The sequence below is a fragment of the Cebus imitator genome, unplaced genomic scaffold, assembly GCF_001604975.1.
Source record: "Cebus imitator isolate Cc_AM_T3 unplaced genomic scaffold, Cebus_imitator-1.0 Scaffold3, whole genome shotgun sequence".
NCBI lineage: Eukaryota > Metazoa > Chordata > Mammalia > Primates > Cebidae > Cebus > Cebus imitator.
The window spans coordinates 4,970,015-4,983,085 of record NW_016107318.1 but is presented as its reverse complement, the minus strand read 5'-3'; the positions used below and the strand labels follow the sequence as shown (position 1 = coordinate 4,983,085).

Below are 13,071 nucleotides of genomic sequence, written 5' to 3'. Positions count from 1 at the left end.
CCCATCTCATGGACTCTCTGCTGTATCTCTTGGGAGTAGTGAGCTTAGAGGGAAAGTTCTTCTTCCAGATCACCTGGCTTACTACAGTGATATCATCCCTTGCTAGCGATCTCTCCCTCATTCCAATAGCCCAGGGCAGAACAGCAAGCCCTCAGTCAGCAGGCAACCACCAGGATTGAGATGTTAGCCTGTTCTTCTGCCAGCTCCTCCACAAACTTTAGGAGGGGGTCTCTTGGGCTCCCTTCCTTCAGCTTCAAGGAAGGGAGGCATTTGAGTGTTTCCTTCCTTCCTCCATGAGAGAGGAGATAATCCTTAAAACTCTACTCTCCCAGTCCCCATGGCTTATCTTTCTCACTGGTAAAGACTATCAGTTCAGTTTGGCCTCTTTCACCTGGGAATAAACCAGAATTCTCTTACCAAGAACAGGACCTTTTTAAAACTCAGTACTAGAAAATTTAGTAATTTTAGTCTCAATTTTATTCTCTTATAACCTCGCACAATTTGTCACCTGGAGCTGGAAAAGGTCTCCCATAATACTTCATAATTTTGTGTTAGTCATCCAAAATGATGCCAAGTCATTTAAGATTCAAGACATTTTATTCATTTTTCTTCAATTTTTAATATAACTGTGTGTTTAACAGATTTCTTTCATTTTTCTTCATGTGGTGGTTTCCATTACGATCACTGAAAGTTTGAAAATTTATAAAATGACTGCCTTCTGATCATTGTTACTGGTATTTTTATTTAAGGAATAATTTTAATCAGATGCTCTTTGTACAAAACAGTTTTTCACAAAGCAAGCACAGAATCATAAAACTCAGGTGTAAAAAGAGATGTTACACATCAGCTGAAACAAATTTCTTATTTTACAAATGAGAAAACCGAGACTCAGAGGGTTAAGTAATTTGGCCAGTGCCATATTGCTAGTTAATTAACAGAGTTTTGTCAGGACTCCCTAGTCCTTCAAAGCACATATAAGTCTTGTAGCTGGAATTATTTGTGTAATGATGAATGTATAGTCAGACTTACTTCACCCTCAAACACACACACATAACACACACACACTTATGCTCTTTTAAGGGAGAAATTATCTGTTTTGTTCTCTGCCGAATCTACAGTGCCTATCACAGGCTCTTGGACATAAAAGGTGTTTACTAAATATCTTCAAAATAAAGGACTGAATGAATGAATGAATATGGTCAACAGATATGTATGCAGATACTACTATTATTTAGACACCAGTGCTTGGTTTGGAAGATGGAAAGATCAATAAGACAGGGGCCAGAAGAGGGGCAAACACAGAAACCAAGGGCACAGGAGCCTAGGGGAATGATTCATTCTGGGAAATTGTGTTTCTTCTGCTCCTGTATTGGGAAGGCAGCTCTGGGGAATATGTACTGAGAGACGCAGCCCTGGAGACCTTCATCACCTCCTGCAAGATCCAGCACATAGATCTCCACTCAAGACCTTGCACACTATTTCCTCTTAGACAATTGCATATTGCATTTCTGTTCTGTTTTATTCTAAAAGAGTGGCTCATCGTAAGTTAAAAATACACCAGTGTGTCCACAATTTCAGTGGAACAGATGACTCACAGTTCAAATCACATGAAGGGAAATGATTATAAGTCAGCTGTGAACTTATGGGTTCCAGAATAATTTAAGGCACTAGCCTGCCTAGTTCAATGAAGACACTGGTGGGATTTTTTCCATATGTGTTCCATAATCACGTGTAGAATTGATTTCCCAGTCTCCTCAGGAGCTTTTTGATGTTGCTGTGTGGTGCTATGATATTAATAGTCAGGTTCAATTATTTTTTCCATCAATGAGGGCACCAAAAGAGAGAGATAAGTTTCCTTCTTTCCTGTGTTCACATTCAAACTTCCAGTTACGGGGCTGTGAAGAAGGAAGTGCTCTCAGCTCATATTAGCCATTCAACAAATTATTACCAGGTCCTATTTTCCTAACAACCAATGAGAAAGTGGCACGCGCCAACTAAAGAAGAACGGTGAACACTTCCCCTGGGGCATAAGTTCTGCCCATCCATTAGAGTTACCGTCTCTTGCCAGGAGGATGCCCAGGTTGGGCACTCCACCCTACGGCTGAGGGAAAGGTGAAGGTGCACCTGCTAGATGTGGATATGGTTAAAATAGGAAACAAGTTTATATCACCAGTTCCCTCATGCTAACACGGATCAAGTATTTCAATGTGAAATGCTAGACGATCTGGAACTATCTACTGGTTTGGTTTCAGTACCTCTGGTACTTGCCTAGTTGTTGATGACTGCCATGAAAGTGGTGTAGTTTACCATAAAATCATATTTACTCCTCAGAGAGCCTAGGCATTTAATGGAAATCAATGACATTTACTAATATTTGCACAAACACAAAAAGTGAAGTTACTTCGGTAATGAATGATTTAAATCATTATGTGTTCTCAAAGTCCTTAAAATCAACCTTTATAACAACAATGAATACCAAATTGCTTCTATAAATATATTTCTTATTTATGAAGATTCAAAATATTTATTGGTTGAGTGCTCTAATGGCATATGAAGCAAATTAGATTACAGTGAAATCCACTCTTTATTCAATAATTAAAACATTTCTAAGCTCTAGATGTTAACATCTTTTCAAGCATTCAAGATTTTAGAGAGATGGTTCAAAGAAAAATAAGCCAACAAACCCATGTTTACTAAGAACCAGCTTAACAAATACAGCTTAAAAACACCCACTTTGAAGTTGCTCATAAGGACTTATATCAGCTGTTTTTTAAATTTGGTTTATTATCACCATTTCTAATTTGCTTTGGAATCAGCTTCCTGAAGAGAAAGAGAAGGTGAATGTGGGAAAGTAGAAGTAGCAAGGGCAGACTAAGGGTTGGCTGTGGAGAAAACTGATCATCCCTTTTCCACACTCCATTAGGTTCTTTTCATTTCAAAGATTGCACCACCACATCTTTCTCAAGTTCAAATGACAAACTATTGCTACAGTTATAACGTTTTTTGATGCATTCATATTAATTACCATTCTCATTCTAGTACTCCATGTACCTTGCCTCATAAAAACATATTTTTCAAAAACTGCTACAGGATTTTATGGGAAGCAGTTATTTCATGATGCAGAGGCCAATAAAGCTTTATCAAGAAGATGATATTTCAGTAAGATCCTTGAAGCAGGAAGAATTTAGCTATGCAGGAGCGGGGAAGTATTCCAGGCAAACAGAATATTCTGAGCATCAGACAAGTGCACCCAATTCAATTCAACGTGCACTTACAATGTGGGAGGGGGAGTAGTGTTTAATAAGGATCAGGGTCTTTAATAATAGATTAAGAAATTCAGTAAGCAATGAACTGGAATTTGGAAGCTGAGAATTAGGTTAAGTTTCAACTCTGCACTTACCAGCTCAATTAACCCTCACAATAATTCAATGAGCTAGGGATTAATATGCCTGCTTTCATAAATGAGAAAACTAAGGCTTGGACTGGTTAATGAATTGTGGACATCAGACAGCCGAGTAAGAATGAGACAAGGCTAGAAAGTATGACTCTACAGCCTATACTCTTTCCACTATGTTTTTATAGTCTCTTTGGTTTAATAGCCTTTTCCTTGGGGAGACCATGAGCATTTTGCCACACTGGCTATGACTTTGTTTCCTAAAAACCTAGCACAGTGCTTGCCATATAGTATGTGATCAATAAATGTTAGCTAAATGAAAGACTAAATATCTAGCAACCCATTGTCACGGCAGAACTTGAGCACAGAAAGCCAAGGCCAAAGATACACAGGGAAAAAGGCGCCTGCTGAGAGGTCTTTGGTGTAAGCATATGATAGATAAGTTGAAAGGTTTTCATAATAATTTTAAAAAGTATTTAATGAATACTTCAGGCTGAGCATAACAATACTTTTTCCTTTCACGTTTACTGAATGGTAGATATGAAGCCCCCAAACACCAGGGTGATTGTCCCCATGAAGCCACCAGAGCCATGTTAAGAAACACTTTCTTTTGAAAGTGGGTGCTCTGGATAACAGAGATATACGAAAACTTCTCTTCTGCTTTCATAAAAGTGACAGAGACAGGAGACAGCTAAGGGTCCCCAGCAAAATCCCAGCTTCATGCCTGTAACAGCCTGAAGCCTGACAGATCAGACTGCTGGTCCCAGATGAAACCCGGTCCCCGAGGGACAACTGCCCCTGTCCACCTGCCCTTTCTGAACAGGTTCTTTCTGAATAATGCACATATGTGCACTGGGGAACGGGGTGGAGCCACAGGAATCTGTGCCTCGTGCAGAGGGGAGGAGCCTGGCCTCTTCAGCGCCTGTATGGTGGGTTGGTGTTCAGTCTGTGAGGTGGGAGTCTGTCAGCAGGACTTTTTTTTTTTTTTTATGAGAGCTTTTAATTAATTCTTCTCACCTTTCAATGTGTCTGCATGCCTGATCTTTCCTGGTCGTGTGATAAGAACCTGGTTTTAGCTGAACTAAAGAAGGAAAAAGGTACGCGTCAAAAGTAGTTCCAACATTGAGACTTCAACATTAGCAAGAAATAATCTTCACAAATAGCACCTTCCAATTTCTGAAAATTACAAACGATATTCTGTGGAAGACAAGAGGAACACAATACATTTCCTTAAAAGGAATATGCCATGGGCTTGTGTTAATATTTTCTAGAGGTGAGATGATTAATGACCTCCGAGAATCTATTTGGAGCTTGTAATTTGAAAATAGATTAACTGATGAAAGCTTTGTTTTGTTCCAAATAATGGAAGTGTAGCAACAGGCCAGTTTTTAGAAATGGCATGAACAAGGTCAAAACAATCTTTTTCTGTCCTGATTGTGATTCTGTAAAACTGATGACCAGGGACAGCTGGATGGGAAGGACACCTAGCACCAATTATCAGGGATTAGTAGAAACTCTATTTGTTTGATTGATTTAAATTGCATCCTGTTTGTTAGCTACAGGCATGAGAAATAATCGTGAAGGCAATTCAAATGCTCGAGCACAAATTATAGTCCTGAATAGAGAAACCGTGTATAACTTGTTGCAATTAGTCTTTTTTCCCCCACATCTCAAGATTAGTCAATGTTGATGGAATTTGAAAACGATAACTCTAGAAAATAATGGATCAAATACATTTACAAATTCAAAGTACATCAAGCAATGGAGCTGCATATGCTCACAAAACAGAAGTAATATTTAAATGTATTATAAATTACTCAAATTATAAGAGTATTTATTATGTACATGACACTATGATAAACTGCATAAGGGCACAACCATGAAGACACATTTTTGGGTCGGGGAAGATCAGAAAAACAAAGGTACATCAATAAGGAAGAAGACAAGATAGGGGTACAAGTAACATTCTAAAGAGGATAAAGGAAGAAATCACTTAAATTCATTAGGGCGAAATAAAGATGGCTTTTATAGAGAAGATTGCCTTTAATGAACCCTTGAAGGTATGGAAATATTTGACTAAGTACCAAACAGGAAACTAATTTTATTTAATGTATCAGGTTATTATTGCAGTTTTTGCCATGAAAAGTAATTTAAAAATGGCAAAAATTGCAATGACTTTTGCACCAATCTAATATTCAAGTGTAAATAGCCATGAGAGGCTAGCGGGTACCATAATGGACAGCGCAGAAAATGGTAGCCACTCACGTTTTTGCACAAGAGAGGGGCATTCTTGAAGAAATGTTTTAGTATTAGTTTTCCTTTGTACAATCTAAAATGTTTATTTATTTGGGGAAGGGACCTCTTTAAACTAATTACTACTCATATCTCCACTAGATCTTTAGTTTTATGAGTTCATCTAATTAGAAAAACGGTGTGAATGTTAATTGTATTGCAGAAGGACAATTAATAGAAGAAACATGGTAAAACAGACTAGATAAAAACAGGAACAGATGGTAAATTCTGGTAAGTTTTAAATTTTTCTAGCACACCAACATGAATGCCTTGGACTACTGAGAAAAAAACACATTTTATTCTTGGATGGAAAGATTTTGTCTTACTCATCCTAGGCTGATTAGTGTATGCATCACGAATACATTGTTCATGAGACATGTAGTAAAGACAAAAATAAGCAATGTAAACAAGTCAGAAGGACATACTGGTCCTGATTCATATGTATGACTTAGAAATTTTAGGCCTCTAGGCTCACAGAATTGCTGCTTGTCAATAATTATAAAAAGAATAACATAATAAAAACTCAAATGTGTTATTTGCATTCTGTGAAAATAAATTTTAAAGGGTAAATTGATCTGTTCGCTTTTCTCTAGGACCCTCCCAAAAGCTTTTACTTCTAAGCATACGTTAGAATATTTATTTAAGTCAAAACAATAATGCTCCTCTCTGTATTTTACTTGCAGCTTTGAAATTTAAAGGTTCTTTGGAGTTCAAGTTGCTCCCTTATTTGTAGCCATCATAGCCAAGTTAGGTTAACTGGTTGATGGATAAAGACTAGATTTGATGGAATTACAGATTTCGCATGGGTAGGTAAAATATTCCTGCAGAATAGACGTTGAAATTCTAAAACATTTAAGATGCAAGCATATCCTGAAGCAAGTGTAAATTCCTCTCTTCTACTTACACAGGAGGTTGTGCAACATGTGAGTCAACCTAACATGTAGGTTACCTTGGGAGCTCAAATGGCTGCTATAAGCCAAGGGCTGCAGATGAAAATGAAGAAATGTGGTCAGTAAGCAGCAGGGAGAATCTACCATCTTCCAGACTCCCTTCAGAGCCAGTTGTCCTGTTGCTTCTCTGGGTTGTATAGAGTTCCTTGCCATCTATCTATTAAATAACTTTGTAAGTTAGTAAGTTTCTTGAGGCCAATTAATGGTCTGCATACTATCCTCAGGCCAAAAACCATGAAGTCATATTTGAGATTTTCTTTTTCTCTCATATACTACTATCTGTCAAGAAACCCTATTTGTTCTATCTTCAAAATATATCTACAATCTAACCAGTTCTCATTGTCTCTGCTGCCAACATTTGAGCCCATGCCTTCGTCATCTCATCTTGCACCTGAGTCACAATGGCTTTCCAACTGTTCTCCCCACTCCTACCTTTTCTCTCTTACCTATACCTACACCAGCAGACAGCAAACCTTTTAAAACGTTTAAGTCAGATCATGTTAGTCTTGGCTTGAAACACATCTCTAACTTCTGGTTTAATTCAGGGTAAAAGTGCAAGAACTGATAATGGTTTACAATGTCCCAAGTGCTTTGGCCCCATTCCTCTCTGTTCTTCCCCTTCTTCACCCTGTTCCTGCCACACTAGCCTCATTGCTGTTGCCAGAAAGTGGCAGCAATCTGCCATTGCTAGGACATTTGAACTGGTTGTTCTCTAGCCTTCTCAAACCTTGTTGGAATGTCACCTTCTCAATGAGGCCTTCCTGAACACTCTGTATAAAACTGAAGCCAGCCTTCTGGTTCTCCTTGTGCCCCTCTACTTTTTCATTTCCCATGGTATTTATCACCGTCTAATAATTTTATATACTTGTGTATTATATCTGTTGTATATAACCTCCTGCTCCTCAATAAATGCTCCATCCATGTGTTTTATTCACCTACACGCCTGACAGCATAGCAGTGCCAGCAATACCTGGCACACAGGAGGTGTCCAAGAAATATCTGTTGACTGAATGATCATAAAACACTACTTTCATTGTGACTCGTGTAGCTTAATCATGTATTTATACACCATTATATTTCTAGACATTACGAAGACATTGCTTGAGCTAGATTTTCTCAGCACCTCAACATACTCCTACATGGTAAATCAGGAATCCCTATATATGGCATTTACTCTTTTAAGCCATCGTGGTGTAATTTTTAAAGACTTCAACATATTTGTTTTTTAAAATAGAAAGTTTACTTTTTCCTGCTAGGATACCTTTCTAAATTTCTTTGGCTGAGACCTAAGTATTCTATAGATACAGCTATAGGTATTTTCTTCCTCCATTCATATGTACCTATGATGACTCAGGGAAACATTCCCATCAAGAGCCTGAAGGATGCCCAGCCCTTTGGAAGCCCTAGTCATCATCCCAATGGTTATTCTTACTCCCATTTCCTCTGCTGCTTTCACAGAACAGATCTAGACCCTCTGCCCCTTGCGTTAAATCAAGAACTCTGATTTTCATCAGTTATCACTAACTGATATATTCTCGTTTATGTCCTTTTTTTTTTTTTTTTTTTTGAGACAGAGTCTTGCTCTGTTGCCAGGTGCCAGGCTGGATTGCAGTGGCGGGATCTCGGCTCACTGCAACCTCCGCCTCCCAGGTTCAAGCAATTCTCCTGCCTCAGCCTCCCCAGTAGCTGGGACTACAGGCGCGCACCACCATGCCCAGCTAATTTTTGTATTTTTAGTAGAGATGGGGTTTCACCATGTTGGCCAGGATGGTCTCGATCTCTTGACCTTGTGATCTGCCGCTTTGTTTATCACTACCTGATGTTGTCTGCACATTTTTATTTGCTTACTGTCTGTCTGTACTTCTTATACACACTCTTCATAGAATTTAAGTTCCTTGACAGCAAAGATCATGTCTGTTATTCAATGCTATATCTCAGAACCTAGTACCCTCTCTCAAAGCATGATGAGAAGACAGTCTATCCAGAGACATCTGGCTTACTGTAATCATTTTGATTGATTAGAACTTCCAGGAAAGCATTCCCAAATAAACAAAGGATACCCACACATAGAATCTCATCACAGGGAATGATAGGCCAGCTTTCCCACAGCAAGGATGTATTTAGTGTTCTTTCTCCTTTCTCTTTCCTCTCTTTCAAACCATTAGCTTGGCTTTTAAGCATCATACCTCTCTCAAATAGCCCCTCCCTACAAGGCCACAACTTCCTTTGCAAAAGTAATTATGAGCATTTTACCTCTTTCACACATCTCTCCCCACCCTGGCACACACCAAAATATACTGATTGTCACGGCATAAGGCTACTTGAAAACTTGCCATATCACTGTTTACCACATTTTTCAGGCTATCTACAATTTTTAGTGCAATGCAGTCTTTCTTATCCATTCTCTTTTTACAAGCAAGTTGCCATCACTTGCTCGGTAACACTAAAGTACACTTAGAATTATGCATTTCTTCAAGGGGAGACAGGTGAGCCGTGCTTTGCCAGATTCTTGTCTGTAAAGGATGACCTTGAAAAGTCCTGCAGAAAGTGGTCTCTTCATTCCTAAGTGTTTCCCCTTCACTGTGCCTGCCCACAAAGTAAGCCTTAATGCTACAGACAGCAGTACTTTTCAAGCATCCTTGCATACAGAAGAGACACCGCTTTCACTACTGCCGTAGCCAACCTTAAATAAATATTGGAAGTTGGAACTGTAAGTAAAGTGGTATATTCTAGGGGCAAAACCCAATTTCCATGGATCTCAAATACCTGCCCCATTTAAGGCTACTGTAAAACATATAGGTTTCACAAGTGTTTTCAAAACTTCACTTACTCACTTGGGTGAAACAAAGCTGCAGCTATAGTTAAGGCTTGAGCTGCAGTTGCTTCCGGAACAAGAAATAGAACCAAGAAAAGATCTGCAAAGATGAACTTGAAATGGACATTCAGACTCTAGTTTTTTAAAGCACTGACAGCGTTGCTTCTCTCTCCAGCCAGACCCCAGATACCAGTGCCTACCAAACTGGTAAGTGTGTGTCCTCTCTCACGCACCCTTTTACAGTGTTAGACTTTGTGGGAACTTAGAGATCATGTTCTCGGGGGGCATGGACTATCTCCCAAACAGGCAAGAGAAGACATCTTAGTAGGGAAATGAGTCATCTTGAGAGCTAGGAGGAATATGGGTACACCTTAACCATGGTCTGCAGCAGGAAGGTCCATTACCCATTATCCCTTAGTGCACCCACCCATACTCGCTCATATTCCCCCAGCGGTGCTCCGATGCGCCACTGTCCACAGACTGCACACTCCTCAGATCTAATTAATGATGCCCAGCCTCCCCACCTACTAAAAACATTTGCAATTTAAGCATCTCTAACTCTCTACTACCACCCACCTTTCTCCTGCACTGTCCCTTCCTCTCCATGGAGATAATTAACTAGTTAACTACTTATTAGTCCTTCAGTTGATTAGGATTTCAGTCTCACACTAAGGCCTTATCCTAAAGTCTATAAAGATTTGTGACACGGACAGGGAAAAAATTCGAAACCAGCTAGCAAAACTTTCCTGAAGGACAGAGATACTCAAGATCTAAAAATTATCATAAGGGGGTGGATTCCACACCATGAATCCCCTTTTCGCCCTTCCCCAAAGCTCCCTATAGTGAAAGATGGGTGATCTTAGGAATAAATGATAAATCCTGTGACTATTAGGTTTTCCTGGGAGCTCCTCGAGGCGCCGGAGGGGTGTGTGTGTGTGTGTTCAAGGTCCGCAGAAGTGAAACGGCCGCAGGTTCCTAGAGACCCCGACCCTGTTCCCTTGGCCACCTGGTCCGGGTCGCTGCATCCCTGGGCGGCGCACGCAGGGAAGCGTCGCGCTCTGGCGCCGGTGCGGCACCGAGGGGTTTGACTGCGACCCCTGCGCGCGCGCGCCCCCACCCCCGCACCTCCCGCCCGCCAGCGCAGCGTGACCGGCAGCAGCCGCAGACCCGGCTCGGGGAGGCGCGGAGCGCGGCGCGCTGAACCGGAGAGGCGGGCGGACTGTCGTCTTGCGTCCGCCACGCTGTCCTCCCTCCTCCGCTCCCTGCGCCCCACCCCTGGCGGCCGCGCTGCCTGGCAGCCCGGGAAGCCGCGGCACAGCTGCTCTGAGCCCGCAGCTCCGCCGCGGGGACTGGCACCGAAGCGGAGGCGGCGGGAGCGCAGAGACCACAGCCCCCAGGGAGTGGCGGAGGGGGTCCCTGGCCTGGGCGGAGAGGCAGAGCTGAGTGCGCGCGAGAAAGAGGGCTGCACAGCTGCTCGGCGCGGACTCTGCCAGCCCCGGCTCAGGTCGCCGCAGCCCGGGAGCCTCCCCGCTTGCGCCCCAAGGCACGCGCGGCACAGCCATGAACACCAACGATGCCAAGGAGTATCTGGCCCGGAGGGAAATCCCTCAGCTTTTTGAGGTAGGGGTTAGGGCCGGCCGACGGGCGGGAGCATCCGGGGACTGCATCTCCGGGGTTCGGGGTGAGGCAGCCGCGCCCCGTCCCACCTTCCCCACGCGGGGCATGTAATTGAAGGGGCTTGCAGAAGCACACTCGCCAGCTCGCCCGAGGGTAGTCGCCTTTCCCGCGGGTTGCCAGGGTCCTTGTCAGATGGCTCGGCTTAGAAGCCTGCATCTCACAAATCAAGTTTCAGTCTTGGAGCCGAGTTCTGGAAGCAGCCTGCCCCCATCGCGCCCCTCCGATGTGGACAGCCAGGGTGGGTTGCAGACAACGGCCGGGCCACGCTCTCTGGGGGCGAGGGTCAGGCCAGGCGGGTGCACTGTCGCCCAGCAGCGAGTAAAGACTCGAAACTGAGGGAGCCGGAGCCCTAGTCACTCTACTAGTCGAGGGTCGGGACCCCTGCGGGAAAGAGGAAGTGTGGACGAAGGCAGCCCTCCCCGGAGACAGCTTGGAAGAGAGGGATGAAGAAGATACATAAAGCAAAACCCATCCTATCAAGTGCTACCTCCCCAGTGACAGGCCCCAGCGTTTGTTCTGCGCTTTCGCTGAATGAACTCCTGAGCACGTTTTTCCGTTGCCTAGGAAGGGTTGGGCCGCAGCTTTCGCTAGAGCTCCACAACCCACCTGGAGATAGCGGGTCGGGGAGGGAGCCACGAGGCGGGCGTGACCCCTGTTGCTCAGTCTTCAGACCGCATCACGGCATCATTGGCACCTGGACCCGGGAATGGGGGAAACACCTGGAGATAGAGAGCAGGCTTGAGGAATGAGCCTTGGTTGGTTCTAAGCCGCAGCCCCTGTCTCAGGTTGTTTGGCTTCCTTTCCTTCTCTTCATATTTGAATTTTAAAACATTCCTGAATCTCAAGTGCTTTTGCTTGAAGTGGGGGGAGGAAGATAAAAGAATAGAAGCAAGCCGAGCTCCCTAGGTGAGCTCTGAAAGAGGAAATCCTTTCATTACAAACCTCGCCCCCCATTTCTGAAAACTGATAGCCTGATATCGTAAACTAAAGGTCATGAAGGGTTTTGTTGTTGTTGGATTTGTTCTGTTAAAAAGAATTTTAAAACACCACTTGGGAAATTTTGCCTCAGTTTCCCCAAACTATCTTTAAAATGACTTGTCATAATTACAAATCTTCATTTCCTCTCACTTCTGTAAGCCACCTTTTTCAGGTCATCTGAAGTCAAGATTTCCAGGTAAACCACTCATTGAGCTCAAGCGTGGTATGTGAAGCCCAAATCTAGCAAATGTGTTACTCCTGCGTGAAAATAATCAGGTGGTGTTGGATAAGGACAGGTCTGGGGAATGTGTGGGAATCAAAGAATCGTTCTTTTTTAAAAAAATTTTCAAAAAGTAAATATGGCAAAAAAGATGAAGGTTTTTCTCACAAAGATACTACTTAGAGAAATTTCATTTCTAAGTGTCTAAAAGAATCATTAGAAACATCTGTAGGAGAACCACCTGATTGCAAAAATCGCTAAATAGTACATCCTTTTTCTTTATAAATGTGGGTACTGTTTTTCCTCCTTGGTGAAAGGTAACCACAGAGAATTTTCATAGTTTGTTTATTAAAATCTACACTGTGTATGCAAATAAGTGATGGCAGGAGTTTTTGTTCAGGTTTTATGTTTTTTACTTTTCTGCATATGAATGGCATAAATAATGCACACTCAGAAAAGGAAGTCCACTTAGGTGAAATACAGTAATACAGTAGACTTGGATTCACTTCTGGACAATGGGAAGATGGAAGTAGACTGCTGGTGACCTCCAAAGGCTACATCCTTCAGTAAGAGGAATCTGTGCTATGCGCAGCTCAAGAGGGAAGGAAAATCTGACAGTTCTCCATGTGATGAGTGTAGACTGCAAAACTAAATACTTTAGGTTTTTAAGTTGGATTTTCCCCACCACAATGTTCTAGGTGTACAAAGTTGAACAATTAGCTATTTACTAAACACTAAGACATTG

General features: G+C 42.3%; 1 protein-coding gene across 2 annotated transcripts in view; it reads left to right on the top strand.

Moving 5' to 3' along the window:
- The first annotated feature begins 10,661 nt into the window (after positions 1 to 10,661).
- The window catches only part of AK5 (adenylate kinase 5), a 295,232-nt gene continuing 292,822 nt past the window's right edge, over positions 10,662 to 13,071 (top strand). The window contains exon 1 of one of the 2 annotated variants that reach the window (XM_017531373.2): positions 10,662 to 11,071. In XM_017531373.2, coding sequence (XP_017386862.1) covers positions 11,012 to 11,071 — 60 coding nt within the window. In that variant the 5' untranslated portion in view covers positions 10,662 to 11,011. Of the gene's footprint in view, positions 11,072 to 11,301; positions 12,303 to 13,071 lie in introns of those variants that run through there. The other variant, XM_037739572.1, reaches the window with a different exon arrangement.